Source organism: Lytechinus variegatus, chromosome 12 (assembly GCF_018143015.1).
Source record: "Lytechinus variegatus isolate NC3 chromosome 12, Lvar_3.0, whole genome shotgun sequence".
NCBI classification, from domain to species: Eukaryota; Metazoa; Echinodermata; class Echinoidea; order Temnopleuroida; family Toxopneustidae; genus Lytechinus; species Lytechinus variegatus.
In genome coordinates this window covers 17,959,832-17,982,505 of record NC_054751.1, presented here as the reverse complement: position 1 = coordinate 17,982,505, position 22,674 = coordinate 17,959,832, and the positions used below count along the sequence as shown (strand labels likewise).

At 36.5% G+C, this 22,674-nt stretch overlaps 1 protein-coding gene across 1 annotated transcript; it reads right to left on the bottom strand.

Annotated features, from left to right (window-relative positions):
• Window positions 1-2,236: 2,236 nt before the first annotated feature.
• Window positions 2,237-20,897, bottom strand: LOC121425640 (neuronal acetylcholine receptor subunit alpha-10-like). Its single transcript, XM_041621767.1, has 7 exons — window positions 20,766-20,897; window positions 15,317-15,361; window positions 11,097-11,206; window positions 9,003-9,205; window positions 7,175-7,407; window positions 6,001-6,094; window positions 2,237-4,472 (listed from the first exon to the last, which is right to left on the bottom strand). Exons 1-7 carry the CDS (start codon window positions 20,859-20,861, stop codon window positions 3,784-3,786), a joined length of 1,470 nt encoding a protein of 489 aa, XP_041477701.1. The 5' UTR covers window positions 20,862-20,897; the 3' UTR covers window positions 2,237-3,783.
• Between the last annotated feature and the right edge of the window lie 1,777 nt (window positions 20,898-22,674).

Sequence of the window (22,674 nt, the reverse complement as noted above, 5' to 3'; positions counted from 1 at the left end):
CGTATTCTAAACTCAGGTTTACATTAAACCATGGTTTAAAGATGTGGTTTAAATATGGAGAGTCAATTGGGGCACAGTGCACATCCAATTTATTAACTCATATGACACCCAAATTGTCTGGGAATGACAGCTGAAATATTTTGAAATAGTTTCATCATTATGAAAGCAAAAGGAAACAAAATAGTCTGATAGTCTCACTTCCTGGGAAAAAGGGCGGAAAGGTGTGCCGAAGGCGTGCTATGGGTCAAAAGCTTTGAAAATAGTCCTAATGTGTTCCTTTTTTATTCAAGGTGAATTGGAAAATTGAATTCATCGCACACAGCAAAATCTGTGATGTTAACCGGTGTACATAGAGGACCACACCAGTTATTTTACATCGGTGTTAAATTGGTGGTGTAAGTTAACACCTATAGGTGTTATTACAACACCTTTTTGTTGGTACATTTACACTCTTTGGTGTTATGTTTAATCTCTAGGGTTTAATTTTAACACCTCAGGGTGTGGCCCTCTATTAACACCAGTAGGTATCAGTTTTAACATCGCAGTTTTGACAGTGCACATACTGTGCATCATGTCCATTCTTGTATACCGGTATGTGGTTTTTTTGCACGCGCGATTACATGTAGTTGCAATAATGTCGTAGAGGATTCGTCGTATATGGCATAAACTGTGAAAGATTAAAGACGTGTGCCATGTTCTCAAAATTTGTGTAAATCACTTGACGTGAAGATGGAGGCCTGGGGGCATGGTTTAAGGTTTAATTTGTATTCAGGAATAAACAGGTAACCACACCCTCATTTGTATAGCCTACAAAGTAACATGTTTGCAAGGTGCTTCATGGCATGCCCAATATAAAAACACAATGATGTTGACCCTACAATAATGACAAAGATCAAAGTCCATAAGTAATAATCAAATATTAAAACGTGTGCCCCATAAAGTGTATTTTATTATGCAAATCATATAATTGTCATATAGGTGTGGCATGTTCTGAAAGTTTTTTCAAATCCCTGGCCAGAACATAAAAGATTTGTGAATTTTGTCCCAATAGCTATCCTGTTACTATTGACACTGACGTAAAGATTGGGGGCCTGGGGGAAAATGAACCTCCAAAATTTCCACGACCAAGAAATATAGAAAAAAGGGAAAAGAGGAAAAATGAAACGAGGTGAAATATGACCTTATTTTCTATATGTTATGTTATATCACAATTTTTTTGTATTGAAAAATTTGAACATTTTTTATAGCCCGGTTCGCTCGCTAGTCTATTTGCAATATTTGCCCCATACGCCATATCTGGTCAATCAATTAGATTCCACTCAAAAAAGATCATCATACAAAGGTAACATGGTACACAATTGTAACTTTGCTTTTCTGATTTCTTATTTTGTGTGGAGATAATAACTCATGTTTACCCTGCAAATAATCTCCTCACGATAACGTAACCTCTAAACCTAATTATCGGGGCATTTTTCATCGCTGCAATGCAATGTTCAATCTCATGCAAAAGATCTTATCTGGTCCCTAATTACACTCATTTCAGAGAGAGACGAGGGATCAATCGTTTGGAGTGGGATTTACACTTCTTAATGGTGCATTATAGTTCATTCTGGAGTGAAAATGTCAAAAAAATATACACTGTTCACTCCAGAAGGAACTGTAATGCACTCTCAAAAGATGTAAATACCACTCAAAAACGACTAGTCCCTCGTCTCGCTCTTGAAAGGAGTGTGATGAGCTATTTTGCTTTTCGGGTATATACATTTGAAAATACCCAAATTATTTCATGAAGTGAAGCAATGTCTATGTACATCTTGTTTACGATTCGGTTATTCAAACTGGGTGGTGAGACCCGAGAGAAGGTGTCACTCGGAGAAGAAGAAATTGTATTTAACTCGTGAGGGCGCTTTTTTCAAAATGTCCACCCGGAAAGTTGAATTTTCATGCATAAATTTTGATTCATCTTACATACGACACTACTTCTGTGGAAATCTAATTTTTGTGTCAAAATTGAAAAACGTCATCAGCCATTCAAAAAGCCCACTAATGTGTTAAGTAAGGGTCAGGCTACAGCCTGTTTACCTAATATATTTTGTATTCAGCTAAAAAAAAAACGGTCTAGAAACATCACACAAAAGTTTATCCTTTTCCGAGTGGCACCTCGCTCAATTGTAAGGAAGTCATTGGAAAAGGTCTAATCCACAAGCTCATTATGGTCTCAAACGTTAATATTCCAGGATGGCAGTGTATACAGAGCCGGAGACGTGTTTGCCTTTATTATCATAGTTAATAGGTTTCGAAGAAAGGAAGTGAAGCCATGGGTCGTCTGGTAACTTGCTTTAAAAAACATTTATGATTATCGAATTGCATCCGATACTCGACGGTCTTAACAGCTTATTTTCAATGTCCAAGATGGCGCTCTTCATTGTGCGTTTCATCTGATATGACATGGTACAGCCAAATAAAGGAAATGATCTACATGAGGATAGATATTTCGAGGAATTAGGGACTGTTATACAAACAGGCGCATAGGTCCATTAGTCCACATGTTTCCACACAGTTTCTCACAAGGTTAATCTTTTCACAAAGCTAGTTTTATTTCAAATTCCAGTATTCCTGGTAACTTTTACTTTGAAATAAACATACAGATTCAATACATTCCCTCGTACTATGATACAACGGCATCCATTATGTCACACCAAGGAAACAACATTTCTACTTTATCTTGTCTTATCCATTGTTTCGAACGACTGCCCTTGTTGCAAAAAATGCGGAAAATACTCGCAGGGCTATATCTTAATGTGATAGCCGTTGACCTTCACTTCTGCCTTCCATTTTCCATTGTAGTTTTAATCATTTCCTCCATCCGTTTCCTTGAATAATTTTTTTTTAGTTATGATATTGCTGGACAGCATGAATAAGCTTGGTTACTTCAAAAACTCATTGTACCATTTAAGATTATGAGAGCAAATAGATCCTCAGCCAGATACAAAATGTATACAGATCTTTATATACACACAGATATCAGAAGTGATTGATGTCAGTACAAACCAGAGACTTCTTTATTTGACATTCGTAAAATGAAAATCGTAGCCATTCGGAAAAACGAGTCATCATGCATTTGTATTTCAAAGTTGTTCACCGTCCAAGAAGATGCATGTTTGGGCGGTGTTTCTTTTTTAATCCCTCGGGGATATCGAAATTCAGCTTCAATGAAAAGTTTCCAAACGCTTGATGGAGTTCTCCATCATTTGCTCCACTTCTTTATTTTTCGTCTTCCGTACGAGTTAATCCTACGGTGTATAATTATATTCAGTAGTTCAAGAACACTGGCATCAATATTGCGACCCTGATCTCCATTGTCAAAAGAAATGTAAGGTTCTTGTTTTGTGATGTCTAAATTATAGAGAAGCTCCTCTCTTGCCTTTGATAAATCTTCAACAATAACGACGAAAACACCATAAATAGTCAGTTATATACTTGGTTTCATGTGGGTCAGTCTAGGAACTGTCTAGGGGAGTTTGGGATTTATTGATTTGTTGTATCATTCATCATGCAGAGAGTAATAAAGAAATTTGACAGATATGATAATATAGGGATCAAATACGAATCATAGAGGGCGTTATCCTTTTATACAGATGTGCTTGCCCATGCAATACCAATCATTGACAAAGCTGGTATGATCTCGAGGGTTCTTTGCAGCATCTTGTTTGCCCTCTTGAGCTGCGGCTAAACCGTTCATTCTTTGTTTCAACGAATCTCGGTCCACAGGCCATTGACGGTTTAACCGCCATTGTAATGCGCTTCAACGTTAGATTCCTGTGCGTTTTGGATATCTTCTAGGATAGTGGATGTCTGGTGAATGGTTACTAATAGATAAGTGAGTCCCATGACATTGCCAAGAAGATAGAGCGATAAGAACACTCGATCCAGTACCTTGGCTATCAGCAACCATTCTTTTTGAATGGCTTTCTCCTTGGTCGAGGCTTTCTTATCGACGCTGAGAGCCTCTGTCGTGATAGTGACGAGAATGTCATTCATTCGCCGAAGCTCACCCGCAATCTTCTGGAAGTGTCCCGCGTACATCCCGCCGTGTGAGTTCTCCTTTTCCATGCTTCCACCATTGTGCATAGAGTACGGGTCACCGACTGTGTACTCCTGCGAGTGATTGTTCATGAGGTTCATGGACCTGTCTTTTAGCGGCACCTTCTCGTACGCCTTCTCACGTAACTTAGCCTTAACCCTGTGTCCTGCAGACGGTCGCCCACTTGCGTGTCTTGCAGCACGAGTTGGTGGAAAACGCTTCGGCTCCACCTTCACACGCACTATCGGGGCAAGGACATGTAAGGCCACAACTCGAACCCAATGTGGTAGAGGGTCCCCGCAATTGCCACAGTTGTAGACAGAGACTACGATGACGTTGAGAACCAGTGAAATGCTGACAAGAAACATAAGCACTGCGAAGTATTCACCTGCAGAGGAGTAATAATACGAATAATGACTTCATGATACGATATAAGTAAACGATGGTGAAGTGAATTCTTGTTTCACTGGCAACCCGCAATGTTCGGACCACTATTGAATACTTTCAAGTGCTTTCAACAGACTTCGTTAAACATGTCTTCAGATTACCGAAGTAGCTATGATGGTAGAAATGGGTGATTTAAAATATCGACTTTAATTTCGAAAAATTTGCAAATCTGCTTGTTCATACAGAGATAATGATATAAAGCAGGAACAAAGGTTTGTTTGCAAGGAATATTTTTTTTTTCTTATTAAACGAGCATGATAACGATAATGAAATTAGAGAATGAAGTTAGAGACAATGAAAATACTATCACCGGTTATTTGAAATTTTCATCTCCGATCTGCTCCATTTAGAAGTATCAGTTGTCTATCAAGCGGATTTGTCTTTAGAAATAATATCTATTTTTGGGGAAATAAAGTAGCAGTCGAAATGAAATGAAAGAATGTCAGTAAAATAAATTATACACAAGTTATAATCTGTTCTAAGATGAATACACATACTCTGGTTGCTTTCTTAATAGCTCGTTCCCACTATCGTGCGATCATTTACGAACAACACGATTGGCCTTTCGTAAATATTTGCCCATTCAAAATATTCCTACGATGAATACGACTGCCACGACTGATCTGATATAATCTGATACGATATGATAAGATCAGTACGATTACTCCACGATTAAGTACGCTATTTTAATCGAGGCCGCGCATATCGTGACAGTGGAAACTAGGTATTACTGGTGCTTGAAAGGAAACGCACAGATCGCGACTGAAGGTTTTATCTTCTTTATACAACCTGCGTTTGTATGTATACATGTATAGAGGGGCAAGACGCAACCAAATGTTTGTATTCAAAATAAGGGGCTCTAGTCCAATCTACCACTTGGATTCAATATTTCATGTGTGTCTTTTTCTTCATTTCAATTCATCACATGCAAACAAGTGATTATTGACATGGTAAATATTTCAAATTAAATCAAATTAATGAGCTTCATCACTTCCGATGTTAAGGGACTATATAATTTGCCCACTTGAGCATGTCATACATCATGTATATAGACATGATGAAGGGTTAGTCACACCCGTGCCTCATAAAATGAATTTTAGCGACTGATCATGTGGCTGATTTCTGCGATTGATTACATTGGTTATTGTGAATGATCAATTTTAAAACTCAACTTACGATCGATTGCTTAGCTTTGTGTTACAGGCGCCTGGACGTTAAAAAGCAGCGTGTGTCAACGTGTGTATGGTAAGTCATTAACACATTCACTCCCATCTATTGATATCAATAATTGTATTGTTCTAACAAGAAAAATATAAAGAAATCAAATTCTTTACATGAAAGACAAAGTTTTTGTGCAATTTCAAGAAAATGATTAAATGGCAAAAATGGATTCCCATACGTAGGTCGGTATATGCTAGCGAAAACACGAAGGAGTGACGGCCAAATAAATCATCACATCAATCCTTTACCTAATATAGGAACTTCGTTGGTAGGGGGCATTGATTCGGCAACAATCATCAGAAACACTGTCTTCGAAAGCAAGAAGGTGACACCAAGTGTAACCTATTACAAAGAGAAACAAAACATTCTGGTTATTACTTTTCGCAAGATAGAAAGCAGAGGGTCCATTCTAATGTTGCTATTGTCTGTTTTATCTGAAATCGTATAGTCTGTAATGAATATTTCATGAAAAGTTCAATACATGTGCTGGATTGACTTTGGTTTGTATAGGCTAATGATTCAAAATATATTACGTTAGGCATGACTTCAGGCATCTTTATTGAGGTCCGGCAATATTTTATTCACGAAAAGTAATTTTCTTCGATCATAGATCCACTCAGCATTTCCTTTTTTTTCAATATGGCAAACCTTTAAATGCTCACATTTTTATGTCATGTGTTTCCGATTAGGATATATCCTGAAAGCAACACTCCCGTGGAACGCGCTTGGTCTGTACATTTGTTGCATATGACCCCCCCCCCCAAAAAAAAAGATAAACATTACCATAGCTTATTATTCTAATTATGCGTTACTAAATATTATACAGATATTGCCTACCTAGAGTTTGAATATAACATTTCCATTCCCCGATGGAGTTATATTTTTCCCAAGGGAATATATTTTGCCCGAAGCGCGCAGCGCTGAGGGAAAATATTATCCCGAGGGAAAAATATAGCTTCGGAGGGGAGTTGAAATGTTATTTATTAAAACGATAGATCAGGCAATATCTGTTATATTATATAGTATATGTGGATTTGCCATCAGAAATTGCATTTATCATATGGTTCAAGAGCGAAATTCTTGCTACAGCTCTGATCCGTCTACGTCATAATAGATTTTTTTTTTTGAAAATACATCAAGCGCGTTCTTCATGCACTCGACGCGTTGCGCAACTTGTATGCAGCGAGTGACGTCACCTTAGTGGATATAACGCCGCAATTGAAAATACTACGCAGTATATTTCCTGAGGTGACGTCAAAACCTAGAATATAACAAATGCGATCCTCGCAGCTATGGTCACGTGATGGCGTATTGACCTATCACTGATTCGAATCTACATAGCCTATGTAATATACTTCTTTATTGCATTTCTCTTGAGAATAAATGGCCTCGGCGCTCAACAAAAGGCGTCGGCCTACATACCTTTCCCTGCGATGTAGGTGGAAGAAGAAAAGCCATTGACGCCATCAACGTTATGATACTGGCAGGGATGAGAAGATTGAAGACATAGAACTGAGATCGGCGCTGGAAATAAACAGTGAATGTGACATCAGTGTACGGCACACCAGGGTCATCGGGGTAGTACTCGACGTTGTTGACCCAGGTCAAGCCTTTCATGTCCCACTCGCCATTGCTTATGAATACTGACGTATCACCTGGTGGTTGGAAAATGAATGAAAGACACAAGAATGTTTCAAAATTTCGTGCACAGTCGGAAAGTACTAGGACTTCTGTAGAGGTAATAGTTGCATGGAATGACTTATGTTGATGTTACTACTGATACAGTTACCTACTACCACTACTTATACCACCACCATCATTAGTAGTAGTAGCCGTCCTCGACAGCAGCAGCAACAGTAGTAGTAGTAGTAGTAGTAGTAGTAGTAGTAGTAGTAGTAGTAGTAGTAGTAGTAGTTTTAGAAGAACAAGAAGTATTTAAGGTAGAGTAGTGTTTGGTATTTAAGATTCCTTTAAGATCCTCACCGCCCATCTCCTTTCTTTCTTTCTTTCTTTTTTCTCTCTCTCTCTTTCTTTCTTTCTTTCTTTCTTTCTTTCTTTGTTTTCGCTTTCGCGATGAGTCGTTTACTATTTCTAGGGTCGCTTTTGATAAAAGTTGGAGAGGAATCAAACATCTTTCGTGTCTCCACATCCAAAATAAGCGACCCTCTAGGCTTTTACAACCTAATGCATACTCACCCGACAGAGTCTTGACATTTTCGAAATCTGTAAATCTATCGCAGGTGATAGTTGCAACTAGAAAATAAGACGACTCCTTCAAGATCTCCACTGTTCGATCACTTTGGGGCATGAAATTGTTTTTCATATTCTCATCCCTTTCACCAACATGCCTTTAATGTGCAGGTGCGTGGTGATTTATATTTTTTCAATGAATGAAGGGGATGATGATTTCTTTTTTATCTAAATCTTTAGCCAAGCAATACTTGCAATCAATATGACATTTGCATCTTCAGAATAGAAAGTTTCCGCATTCTAAATTTAGGTTCATTTTGTGAATGAAGTTCTCTGAATCTGATGCCTCAGTCAGACCAACGAAACCGACTCCAGACCGACAAATGGAATTAGGTTTGTCAAATGCTATAGTTTTGATGCTGGTTTAATTAGTGGATTTTTATAGCGTAATATACGTTTCTTTTTCTACCCGGTTGACTGAATGAAATCCTATTGTTCTTGTTTTTATTTCCGTAAGATTAAAAATATACAGTTTTACAAATAAAAAATGTACACTATGTACAAAATTACGGTAGAATCATGATTGATGATTACTAAGAATGGGTACTTCCCGACTGCCTATGTTTCAAATGTCAGTGTCCGTTACATTGTAACTAAAAATGATCAAATTAAATGGTGGTCCTAAGTACTTTCTCCTGACTATTCAGTGACCACATGGGATTGTTGAATTAATAAAGGTCTATCATTACGTGACCATTAAAATGAAAATGATTCACAGGATTCCAAGTACTTTCATTGTCTTAAATGCAAATATCAGTGAAATGAGACACCTTCTAAACTTTGGTTTATTTGGATAGCTATAGTTTAATAGCGAGAATGTCCATGGAAATAGTTATGTAATGTGAGGTTTTTATATCATTTCAAATTGTCCGATATTATATATGATGTTTATCATATTTTGAATTTCATTATAAATTGAATAACGCTGATAAAAGCAATAACGTTAATTTGCAATGGTTGTCAGAAACTTTCTCGGTTAAACAAAAACAAAATACACTACCTTGCCCTTTTAATTCCAACTCTGTACCGTCGTGTTGCCATGGTCCGAACTTCATTTCGCAGCTCTGCTTGTCAAACGGGAAGTACCTCACATTAATCTTGCAATGACCCTTAAAGTTGACGGGAGCAGCCCACATGATCTCTCCATTGTATTTCACCTTTATGATGGTCCCTTTAAGGAATGGTTGGTGTTGCACCAGGGCACTGGAATTCAAAACATCAACAGGATCAGCAAAATAACATTAGAAGATTTAAGAGTAAGTCTATTGCAGGGGCCGCGGAACGGTTCTCAAAGGGGGGCTGATCCAAAAGTGGGGGGCTGACCATGCAAAAAATCACAATCATATGGTAATTTTACGTTTTTCTACACGATTTTTGAAAAAAAACTGGGGGGCTAAAGCCCCCCCCCCCCCCGCTTCCGCGGCCCCTGTATTGTACAGTAGGAGCCCTTTGATAATCAATTTAACTGTGTAGTTTGAATTCGTATCAAATTTGGTTATCAATGTTCGGGCCGACTTATCGTCTATATAATCAAGGTTGGTTATTTTCCTATTCTTTGTCATTTTTTCCTGTTATGCTAAAAGGTCTCCTTTATCAGGCACGTAAATAAGTTGAATAAATGATCTAAATCCACAAACCACATTTGGCCCAAATGGTTACGTGTTAATGACCAATTTTATCATGGTCATGACATTGATAATCTTACTACATGCATTATCATTTTACAACATTACATTCAATTACGTACACATACAAAATAGACACTTCACAATCATACAAGCATTACAACGATAGATCCAATCTAAACAAATTTCGGCTTCGATTTGCAAATAAACATCATTATCCTAACATGTATTTGTTTCCCAAACTTAGATTGGGATTTCCTCCTGAAATTTTGTGACGCACTTAATCTCGGCGGAGGAATGTACATGTAGACATGTAAAGGGTCATTTTATTTGTGTTTTTTTCTTTCTAAACAAATCGGTCTATCGGCCATAGTGTATGATGAATGGAAAATCAAGGACCAGGTTGTTGTTTTTCTACTCTAAACATTAAGGTTAGTGCACATATGACATTTAAAAGTATCACTTATTTTTCACTAACTATGCACAACTCAGTGATATTCAAATGAGACAATCGGGGATGTCCCTCACTATTTCTTTTGTGACTTTTTTATTGTTTTCATTATAAAATGGACCTTTTTTTTTTTACATATTTGACAATAAGGACCAACTTGGCAGAACCACAAAATTTTACACAATGTACATGTATAATTCCACATGTGCAGGGAAGAATTAGAATTCGTTTCACATGACCATGAAGAGAAAATTACAACGTCACATATTACATATAATGAAATACAATGATTACAGTATTTGAGTGATGTCTACATCAGTCCCCTCATTTGCATACCAACCAGGATGTGAATATAACTTTCCTGTAAAATCAAGCAAAACTTTAAAATGTCATATCTTCCTTATTTTACATCAGATTTTGATAAAGTTTTCAGTGTTATGCTTTGTTGATTTCTTCTTCATTCAAATCATCTTTTTGTTGGGGTGGACTTATCCCTTACGGTAGAGCAATGGGTACAGAAGTTGTCAATCCACTGGTCACGAAACAAACAGTCACAAAACCATGACATACACACAAATATACACAGAACACCTAACGGCTACCTGACTGAAATGTCAGCATGCACACCGAATGCACACATCACTACTTGTTTCATATAAAAATATATATTCACACTTTTTTTTCATATAACAACACCTTACTTGTTATAAAAGTATATATCGGGAAGCCAGACGTTGCTTGAGATTAGCTTAATCTTCTTTGTTCCACCATAAAGGTCTGGATCCCATTCAAGAAACTCATCTCTCCATAGCTGTGGAAAGACACATTCACAGGATGTGACAAGTAACATATATGCAACAGCGTCACGGTGTAACGTTACCCCGGCGTGACAGGTATCGGCCACACAAACAACACATTGGGGACATGTTGAGTGTGTTTGATTGTGACATGGATGCTCCTTTTCTCAAAGTGGGACACTATCGTCTAGTATTTTCATGAATGATACATAATATATCACCTGTTATAGTAGAAAATGTCCGGCAACCAAACTCTATCGCTCTGGACTTTTATCTTCTTTACGCCACCATAGTCTTCGGGATCCCACATTAAGTATTCATCCTCCCAAATCTGCATGGAATGTTTCAAAGGAGGTAGAAAAAGAAATGGAGGGCATGTAGAAAGAGCAGGGGGAAGATGAAGAGTGCAAAAAACAAAGCGAAACAAAAAGACGTGATATATTCATGCAATGGAGACATCTAGCCTTAACTCCAGGAAATCGTGAATAATCATGGTAAACTAATCAGTTTGGGTTCGATTTCTTGTAATTCTTGAATATGAGGTTCTTAACGTATTTTCAAAGTAATAACAACTGAAATTGCTAACGTTCCCTGCTGGCTTTTTTTTTCAGACACAATTTCGAAGAAAGTTACTTTGGGAATTAAAAAAAAAGGTTTATGTTGAGGTCACATTTTTCATGATTTTTTTTTCAACAGGAGCTTTAAATGTATACCCTTAGCCTTATATTCGTCAATGTTTTCATAAAGGCTACATAATCAGAAGTGCCCTGAAAAGTGCACTTTAATCGACATTACTCTATGAAATTTGTCGAAGGGCAATGTGTCCATCAAAGGCGTCTTATCATACTTAATAATGTGCATACAGAAGATTCGAGGAGATATGTTTAATTATTATTTTGTAAGAGCTCGGTAATCAGGGAAGTGCATAGTTCTTGTGGGCAGGTTAGAGAGATTTTCACCAAATTCTGGAGGTAAGGCTAACACCGTACAATGAAATCATGGAATCTCGAATAGATGATAACAAATAAAATCACTCACTCATGAACATTGCTAAGAATTGAAAATGATTGAGGTCAGATACGCATGAAGATGTCAAATGAAAGACAAGATGAAGAGCGTCCACTTTCAACAAACAATCGCAGTTGAGTCAGTGACTACATATAGAATCATCATGAGTTGATATTGATAATCGTTTCTGAAAAGTTCGTCTGGACCATGCCGAGTAGAAACCCTCGGAACATTGCGGTATTACCTTGCCTACAAGATTATGATTTGACATCAAGGCACTGAATATCACCCAATCAATCACTGCTAGTATAATACTAGTTTATTAACCGCTTTCACCCATCCCATTCCCATTAAAAAAATAATAATATAAAACTCTTATATATTCTATACCCTTGCAATCTTTAACATAATACAAATGTATAGATGTATTCATATTTCGGAGCTGATAATTACCAATATATAAATCTAATTTACACTGCAATCATATCATTAGATTGGCTATGTCCAATATAATCCTTTTACAATAGGGAATTCAAAAGCTTTTATTAAACATTCACTTTTGAAGGTCATGGGTAGATACAGCTCATGCAATTTTGAAAGTAAGTTTGGCTCGTATAATATCAAATGTTTGTAACTATGCTGCCAATGTACTTTATATGAATAGAGTGGGATGAGAAGCGTGTACTTAAGCTTAAAGGAAATATTCAGATTGGGAGAAAAAAAAAATAGCTATATTTCTCAATCATTAATCTCGAGCTAGATCGTTTTGATGATGAAATTACATGCAGTAATGAACTTTTAGGTGACAAAAGTAAAAAGGAACATAACATCAAGTGTTCCTCGGTAAATATTATGTTTACCCTAGCTGGTTTCCAATTAGTTTGAAGAGAATCCCAACTGATTAATCTTATGTCATACCCCTCCTATTTTACATTAAAAGCAATTTAGCAGGAAGCTGTAAAGTAGGTTTCAAAAACTGATGTGTTCCAAAATATTATTTGATACATTCTTCGTATTCATATTATACATTAACAATATTTTGCAGGAAGCTTTGCAGTAGATTTCATATTGAAATCATGTAGAGGTCTCCCACATAAAGTTTGATGGACTTTCAAAATTTATGTTTTTCCTATATTATCACGATTATATACATTAAAAATCATTCAGCAGGCTTTAGAAAGTGAATAGAGGATTCAAGCATATTATTTGATTGACTTTAAATATGTATATTTCATAGGATGAGCCTAATACTCTCCGGCCAAAAATGCGAAAGTCACGAGAGCAGTGCATGCATATATCGCACAGAAATTTGTTGGCTGAAAAAGGGAGCTTTGTTTTAAGATATGCATGGTACAGCGTGATATCGTACACATTTTATATTTAAAATAGCAATTTTTATACATTTTAATATTATTGGCCTCAGTGAAATTTCTTGATGACTGCAAGAAGGGAAACGATTTTTGCTACATTTCAATGCGACGGTTTGTTGGAAAGGTTGCTGATATTAAGAGATAAGTATTTTCAAAAGAATCTAAAATAAGAAAGGGTATTTTATGGAACACAATGCTAAAAGCAAAGCAAAATGAAAAAGAAAATCTTCCAGGCACCTATAAACATGACAAAATTTAAGCAGTACGGGACAACTCCTTGCTCTCTTCTCCAGAATTTTTTCTCAAGTTAAATGCATGATGTTGACTCTGGTAAACTCAACTGAAGCACTCAAACTTTCATATTGTATGTAATTTCAAACTCGATTGCTCTGTTTGCAAACAAACTGTATGTCATTTTAATATTCACGTGTCAATTTACGAATATTCATGCCATTTGAGGAAGGGTTATGATTGGTTATCGTTTCATTCATTATCTCATCTCTCTTCCGTATACATGTATTAGTTATTTACCTTGTAATTACCTTAATGTATTCATCCATATTATATCAATATTTATATTTGCTTAATCTTTTGTTTTGATTACATTTACTTTATCATTATCATTTTGTATTATATTCAATATGTTAACATTTTTTTACAAAACGAGACAATATATCAAGTGAAAGCATGGACTGAATTACAAATTCTTAATTTTACTATTACCGCAGACCATGCAGTTTCAACAATTCGTTGTAATGGTTGGTTTTAATCGTATAAACAATTTCCAGTACTACCTAAAAACATGGACAAATCTAAATGAAATGACTGCATGCAAAAAGTCAAAACTGATTTCAATGCGAACTAGTTACCATGGAAACACACACAATATCGGTTCGACAAGGGGTTAAGCAGAAAAACTGTCTGATGAAGTTCAAGAAACGTAGCAAGGCAGATGAAATAGAGAGGGGATGATGCTGAACCCTACTGATACTATGGTGAACTTGCATCCTTCTTTTGGATTTCTACAAGGTCTTGTCTTTATCGATTCATATCCACCCATATCGTAATCCCCCATGCAGCGGTTCAAAAGGTTCACACTTTTCCCAGACGTTTCAACGATACAAACGCTAAATAGCTCCTTTCATGGAAATTAAGAGACTAGTCATTATTAATATCATTTTAACTTCAGACTTTAGCCTAAAATTGGTTGATTTACAACTCAGAACCTATGAAACTGCTCTCTTCAACGAACAATTTATTCGTGGAATTCAACAAGTGTATTACGCATGTCCTTCTATTTGAGCATTTGGGGTCACAAAGTATACACTATCTTGCAATCTTTTTCAAGAACAAAACTACACAAAGATTTATTGTGTTCTAGTGTTCTAAGAAATATTTTGGTGATTTCCATTTTCAAACTTATACTTTGCTAATCATTTTTTTAAATTCATTTACAAACGATTGCCCTCAACATGCTCAACAACAAGACATATCGGTGAGATGCTATTGTCACTATAGACTCTTATTCTAAATAAGTTTATTTATTATTTTTTTTTGTTTTGTGCAGATCAACAGTTTGATTTAAGGACATAAACTGTTATCCTTCGAACTTACTTTGTACATTCAAGTTTTAACAAATCAATTAACAAAATATCAATAAGTTTAATTTACGGTTCATTGGATGTTCATGGTAAATACTGAAACAAACAATTCATCCAGTTCGTTTCAGTTGCATTGCTCGAAGAAGGTAAATGGAAAAATAGTTTATCTCATCGAACACAGATATCAAATCAAAAACGCCTAAACAATAAATATGTATATTAATATATATATATATATATATTCTCATTCGAATGTGAGATTGCTTTACTTTGATGTTCATGTCATACCTCAAGTCATCTAAACCATTGTTCTAATACTTGTCGTGTTTATATTCGATAGGATCCTCCACACTATACACTCCAATAAACAATATGTTATTTCATTTTAGATAGTCTTCTTCTTGACTGAAATAAGAATAAGTCATTGAAAGATAAAATTGAATAAAGTCAAATACAACTTACGATCGTCAGCCAAGTCGCACTGGTTAACATCTGAACCCTTTCATCCTACGTATAAAAAAAATAAGAGAAGATTGTGAAAATTCAAAAAGATTATGCAGTCACTGCATCGGCACATATATGTATACCATACATAAGTATAGAGCTAACATGAAATGACAATTTTCCGTAGAAACCGTTTTGTTTTAATCCCCCTCATTTCTTATCTTAATCCATCCTATTACTACATCTCACGTCCCTCTCACCCTTCGTTCACCTCGTCTTTCGTTATTTCTCCTTCCTAGTCTTCTTCTCATTCATCATTTTAAACTTCTCCTTCACATGTCTTTTTTCCCCTCCTTGTCTTCATCCTCCACGTCAGCTAAGAACTTTTAATCGATGCTAGGGATGGTAGGGACTGAATTATGCAGCAATAGTCTCGCATTTCTCATCTAAAGTGCATAAACGTTGCCTTTCTCCAACCGCTCCTGTCTATCTTCTTTTTTTCCGGGTTCAATGACAGAAAAGTATTTTTTTCCAAGGGGTGAACAATAGATTAATGCTAATTACATCAAGAAGAAGGGATTACTTTTCATCAAATACAATCAAATCACCCTCGATCTCCCATCGGCCGATCCTGTCGCTGGAGGTGTTCTGCTGTTCAATCCCATGACGGTCTCTGGAATTTATTCTTTTCTTGACATTATTGCACCCAAAAGGCAGGAACCATTTTGGCGGGCCGATGACCGTCTAGCCACACAACCTTCAATTGTGTCTGCTATCTCGATGCATAGTTTAAATCTTTAATCTTTAAATGCTGTAGCCGTGATCAGGATGAGCTCGTCCTCCCGATTTTAAAGTAGATAATGACTCGCTTGTGATATACTTTTTAATTTGCTCTATGCAAAAATTATGTTTCATAAAAAGACAAGCTTAAGGGGCATCCCCCCAAAAAAATTATAATAATAATAACACTAACAATGATTAAAAAAACATGAAAAAGAATAAGAGAGAAGGGTGATATACGATTATTTTTTTTAATAAGTCAAAATTCATCATAAAATTGGATTTTAATACAAAGAATGTCGGAATTTTGCTCACTCGCTTCTATCACTCTTTTGTTTATAATAAATTTGTCCAATGCACCAGATCTGGCACCCTCAAAATTATTGACTCATTACGTCATTGTTAATTGTGTTAATACATTTAAAGTTATGCTTAAAATTAATCTTTTTAAATCTTAAACTGATCATATCATAATTATGTTTATTAGCATATTTGATGGTGTTTCTTTATTCATGACCTGGTGAGAAAAAGTTGAAAATTAATATTTGTTTTGATATGCAAAGTATATATATTTCCTTTATACTCCATCTTTCATTTTTCTAAACCGCTTAGAGGCAATTTGAGAATTTGCGGTATATAAATTTGTTTTTATTACTGTTGTTAATACACATGTTATCCGACATTTCGCAAAATTTCGTATGTGTTATTATTGAACAGACGCCTCAGTGATGAAATTTAGTAGAGAATCTTGCTGTCGGCGAATGTTTCCCTTCACGTCAATATTATTTCCTTCCCCCATCCCGAAAACGAAACCATGTGAATTTGCAATGTACTAGCGACACCCTCGTCCTAAGATTACTTTTACAAGTTTAAGCAAATATTTAAATGGAAGGATAAATTTTACGATGTATAATGCTTACGGCCCTTTAAATCACCTTTGGTGAAATTTTTTTGTAATATTAATTAGCATCATTTGTACTAATGTGACATTTTCTAGAATATATATAATATATATAGGAAGCCCTCCGTATGATATTTTCTATGAAGCTTTTATCCCATTTAGTAGTGCGATTTAGCTAATATAAAAAAGGGGTTCTTTAATGCTGGGCTTTAATGTATTGATATCGGAAGTGCTTATCGTATTTCATCAGAGGATTTATGAGCGAGCGGCGTCGAGTTAGTCTGCTGTGCAAACCCTTCACTCGAGTAAAGGGTCTGAATTGCAGACTACTCATGCCTTGTGTACTCAAGTCCCTCTCACAGCAAGTTTTGTGTGTGCGAGTCTTTGCGTGGAGACACACTTGTTGAACAAATTTCCAAATAGGGTCTGTCCCTGCAGACTAGTGTTGAGTGGGAGTGCGTAAATTATGTGGGCATATCCCTGCTGAAAAGAACACAGTCATTGTCATACAATGTGTTCACAGTGTGTGTGTATTTGAGTTTTGTCAGACGTGTATCAATCAGATTTGATTATTTACGTCTGGGACCGACCATTAACGTCACCATCCGAAAGACGTGACTAGGGTTCGAACCTCGAACCTCTGCATCAATTTGTAACTTCCCACGTAGCTTGGATTACAGGCGCACGCCACAACTCCCAGTTCACAGTGTGGAATGTGTGAAAGTAAGATTCACACTGTTAAGATGCTCAAATTCAACAGTGTGGAGATATTTTCACACTGTGGACACCTCAACATTGTGACTGTTCACAGCATGTTCATAATATAGTCGACTATGTGAATATGTGATTCACACTGTTGAAATGCTCAAATTTAACAGTGTGAAGGTGATTTCGCATTGTGTTTGACACTTAAAAGACCAAACCATGACTACATGCTACCTTTAAGGCTATTTTAAATCGTACTGCAGACGTCAATACTTTGCACCATTCTTCGGAAGTTTCTGGAGAGAGAATGAAGACGCGGCGCACGGACCCCCGCCGACGTTGTTTGCCTTACACGTGCCTTAGCTGTGCTCTTCAGAGCAAGGTCCATTACAGTGCCTATTAGGTAATTAGCCTGTTTCTCTGAACATGGTCGGGACCCCTTTCAAGTCACCAGAATATTTTGACAATAAAGTAGACGCTAATTGACATAATGGCCCCGTTCAAAAGGACAACGGGCTCGTAATATAAGGTTGACAACATGGCGTACATACGGGGACTCATGAAGAACGGCATGTATGCGTTCATTAAGGAATCTTAATTGACCCATTGTCTGTATTCTATAATTTGTATTGAGCTATCGTAATCTGTATATTATCCTTCATAGGTTCTACTCGAATGCGAAGGATTTGAGCCATGACATTCTGGAAGCAGTAGATTGCCCCCATCTCGAACCATTTAACATTAACAAGGATGAATGTAAATCAAGAAAGGGATAGATAGACAGTTATATACAATAACAGACAGCGTCATTGGAATACTAAGAAAATTCTCTATAATAATGTTAACCGAAAGTTCCTTTTATATTTCGTCTTGACTGATGACTTTTTACATTCACTTCAAGAATCTATTTCAGGCACATTTATACCCCCTCCCCCTTACAGATGTGCCTCCCAGATGGATATTATCTGAACAAACAGAAGACTTCCTGACTCCCACATCCCATTCATTACCTACATGTAACATGCAATAACATTTGTTTTATTCCAGTCGTCATACATTCTTAATGGCAATTCTTGGTCCCTTAATAGTCCCTCTCTCCGATCAAACCCTATTTTGTCAGGCTTCCGAACCAGTTGTTTTCCCCTCCTGCAGAATTAATATAATCAATGCTGCTGTATTGTTACAGCACTGAAACTGGAACATAGTTAAAAGGATAATTGAATGTGGGTGTTTTGTCTGGCTTTTAAAGGTATTGAGTTTATCTTTAAATAGAAATATAGTAAACTGATCATTAAATCAGATGTTTTTATTAACTATTTTGATGTTGCATTGCAATTGTTAAATTACTGATATCTTCCCGAATCTACGGTGTTGTTTTCATTTGAATTGTCCTGACACGTTTTTATACATGGCTATGGGATGAGGGGGCTTATGTTACGTAGCAACCACAGGACATCAAGAAGGTATGTTAGAAGTGGATGATTTATGTTATCAAAGTCACCTTCATTTTTTTTGGCTTGTATAATTTTTCCTGAGCGAAATCATCTTTATTTCAAAGTTAAAACTTTTTAAAAACGTTTTGCTTGTCATTTTTTTGTTTTCAAATTCAGCACCTCCTTTTGAAGAAAAAAAGTTTTGTATTGTATTGTATTGTATTTATTTAATCACGGTAAAACTTACATTCAGTCATAACAGACTGCTTTTCAGCAAGTCCATTTCAGGACCCTTCACGTGTATTGATTAAAATACTTTATTTGTTTTCATCGTTTTTCTTTATCCAATCTGTCACCGGAATCAGAATTAAATCTAGTGTTACAAATATCATACTGCTTTATTTGGTTTTAAATTTTGTAAACAGTATCATGAGACCATACAACATTTCAACAATCTTTGTCTATATAGTTACTTCAAAGGAATTCAGATATGTCAAAAACAAGACGGTCGTAAGCCGAATTAGGCAAAGGGGCACGAATTAACACGCACCATCTGAAAAGTTCTAATCCGTTGTCAATATTCGATTAAGGAGGATCTTGGTCAACAGCACGTATAAAGAGAGTATCCGTCCTACATGTGGCCGTGCCTGGAATATTTTGACCCCAATATCTTACTCTCTTCCTGAAGACATGACCTAACAAGAGAACATCTTCACATACCCGATCACATAATCCCCACCCTTAAGTCTGTATTTCTTTGTTTTTTCTACACTTACCATAAATTAACTCAATTCAATCAAAATATACTGCTACATGCCATGAATCTTCATTCGCAAAATGATATTGGACAAGATGCGGAAAACTTAATCTCACATGTACAGAGCAGAGTTGTCTCTGAAATAAAGACAAAACTTTTTCCAACTTCTTGGTCCGCAGGTTGTGATCAAGATAGTTGAAGCCATACAAACAAGTGAACAGGTGACATATATTCTTGCATTCTGGTTATAAGAAAATAACCCCACCCCTTCAAGAAAATGCTCTTCGCCTCTGAGCAGGTATTTAAGCGGCCATGTGGGGCCGAACCAATTCACCACAAAATTGATTTATTTTATTTTTTCATCATACTTCACCGAGACTTAATACAAAGAGCTGAAAAGCTTTGAAAAAAAATTTCGACGTCATCGTTTCAGTATATTTGCCACAATACCAACTTTATTTTGTACAATATCGTACATGTCATTGCCCTATCTCCTATTACATATTCATATCACGAGTTTTGTAGCTTCTAGATATTGTTTCACCATGGCTTATTGGCATGTTCGTAATTGTCAGAGACTCAGTGCGCGCCCTCTTAGCATGTTTGTGACCAGTGTTGTGATTCGGGCACGCAACTAGGCATTATTTTACGTCATATTCTACTCTTTGGAAAAATCATTTCAAGATCTGGGGAGCGTTTCATGAAAGGACTTGTCGGACGTTTTATCCGACAAGTCCCATTTTATCCGACAGTTACTATAGTAACAGTGCCTCTCAGCCAATCAGAATCAAGGAAAGATGTCAGATCTGACAACTTGTCAGACAAAAATGTTGATGAAACGGTCCACTGATCTTCACGTCAAGAATGTTTTTTTTTTATGCGAGGGCTTACCATATCCAATACTTGATTGAAGAACAAGATGAATTGAACATTAACCACAGTCGATGCGTTCTTGACTGGGCGTACTTGGGGATCGTAGTCTTTCATCAGATCAAGGATCAGTTGGTGTGTGTCCTCATCGGCATTGACTGAAACAAAACAAAGAAGAAGAAACAAAAATACTATTACCACATTCGAGTGTGTACACATTCTGAATATAAGACAGACACTGTAGACCCAGGAACCCGCCAACCAGATAATGGGTATCTTTCTACTCCGTTTCTATCTTTCTATTAACGTTGATATCTATGTTAGATATTAAAGAAGCGACTATTGTGAGTGTCATAATACTGCTGGTGGTGGTGGTAGTGGTGCTGCTACTACTACTACTACTACTACTACTACTACTACTACTACTACTACTACTATTACTTTCAATTTTACTTCTTCATCAAAGTCTTTCAGTTCTAGTGTGTGTTATACGTCCAATAATGATGTCAATTATGTTGATGATCATGATGATTATGATGATGACGATAACGGTGATGATGATGATGATGATGGAGATAATAATGATTATGATAGTGACAGTGATAAAGAATTTGAGGAAAACAACAGAACTTTGATCTAACTTAAAATCGATAAGCTATGAATTTTAAATATCAACTGATTCGTGGATGAATTTCGTTACAAAACAGATAATTTCTTTTTGATTCGTCACCGTTGCAATCGACATCGATTCGCCCGTCCTCAGCATGCTAATCAACCCAGCCAATATGGCCACGAGTGGAGTACATAAGGGCAAATGCCCAACCCACTCGGTGACTCTTTTTGTGATGCAAGACGTACTTTAAGACTCAGGGGGGAATTCCTCTTTCTATTTCTTGCACCCAAGCTATCTTCGCTCACTATGCCGGCAAGAAGGTCGCTCATTTGACGATGTATATTGCAGTTACGACCTTTTGCGCCCAGACGATACGTATGTGCTCAGGCCGGTATCGATTCGATCGATCGACGGCGAAGATGGTCGGCGCGCGTAAGTTGCCTGTCACATTTGGTTGGCTTAAATATCACGGGTTAACGAAGGTCTTGCCCCGTCTGATCTGTGATGCAACAAAAAATATAGGCAGTTATTTTCATAGATGAATGGAAATCTCAGCGGGATTTGCTCCCCGATTATCAGCTGGAATGATTGGCCTACATTATCACAATGCATGGGTGAATAGAGAAATAACTAATCTTGTGTTTTGTTGATATATCATGATGAGGGGGAAACTGAGTCGTGATATACATGTACGTTTCTAAACGTTTAGCAATTTAAGATGATGCTGGTCAACGCAGTCAAGTTGTTTTATTGAAATAGAATATTGTATACTATCTATTCATCTTTTTTTTATTTTTCATTTTCTTTTCTTTTTTTCATTAAGGGAACGAAAAACTCGTAAGAAGAAAAAAAGATTTACTCCCTTTCAATCGGAGATTGTATTGTTCAGACAGCATAGATACATGATGACGACACAGTCAATTCTGCAGCTATCATTGGTAAGTTGCAATTTAGTTTGCCTCCATATCATTGTGATATTTGTTCATTATACCTATCAAGTATGAATGTATTCACGCTCCCTAAAACGTGTTCCAATCATGACACTCTTTGTTATTATCTAACAATCACATCCCTTTTGACTGCCTATCATACTAAACAACCTCAAAACTTGGTAAAGACATTTGACCATGGTTGGGATTGACACGGGTGATATTGGAAAGTCTCCATGCATTCCGTGGTTATTGAACATTCAGTCCGACAAGATAACATGAACGCATGATGAAAAGAGAGCTGTCGTCATACCGAGCTAAAACAATCGCCAACTTAATATCCGTGAAAATGCCGAAGATGTTTTTCTTTCACCGGAGAGCTTTATCA

What these genes read in the sequence shown, in the direction of transcription:
- LOC121425640 (XM_041621767.1), bottom strand. Translation starts at nt 20,861, where the DNA reads ATGAAAGACTACGATCCCCAAGTACGCCCAGTCAAGAACGCATCGACT. An exon ending in TCAATCAAGTATTGGATATG is followed by an intron (nt 15,362 to 20,765) that starts GTAAGCCCTCGC and finishes TTTTATACGTAG; the next exon opens with GATGAAAGGGTTCAGATGTT. An exon ending in CAACGAAGTTCCTATATTAG is followed by an intron (nt 4,473 to 6,000) that starts GTAAAGGATTGA and finishes ACTCCTCTGCAG; the next exon opens with GTGAATACTTCGCAGTGCTT.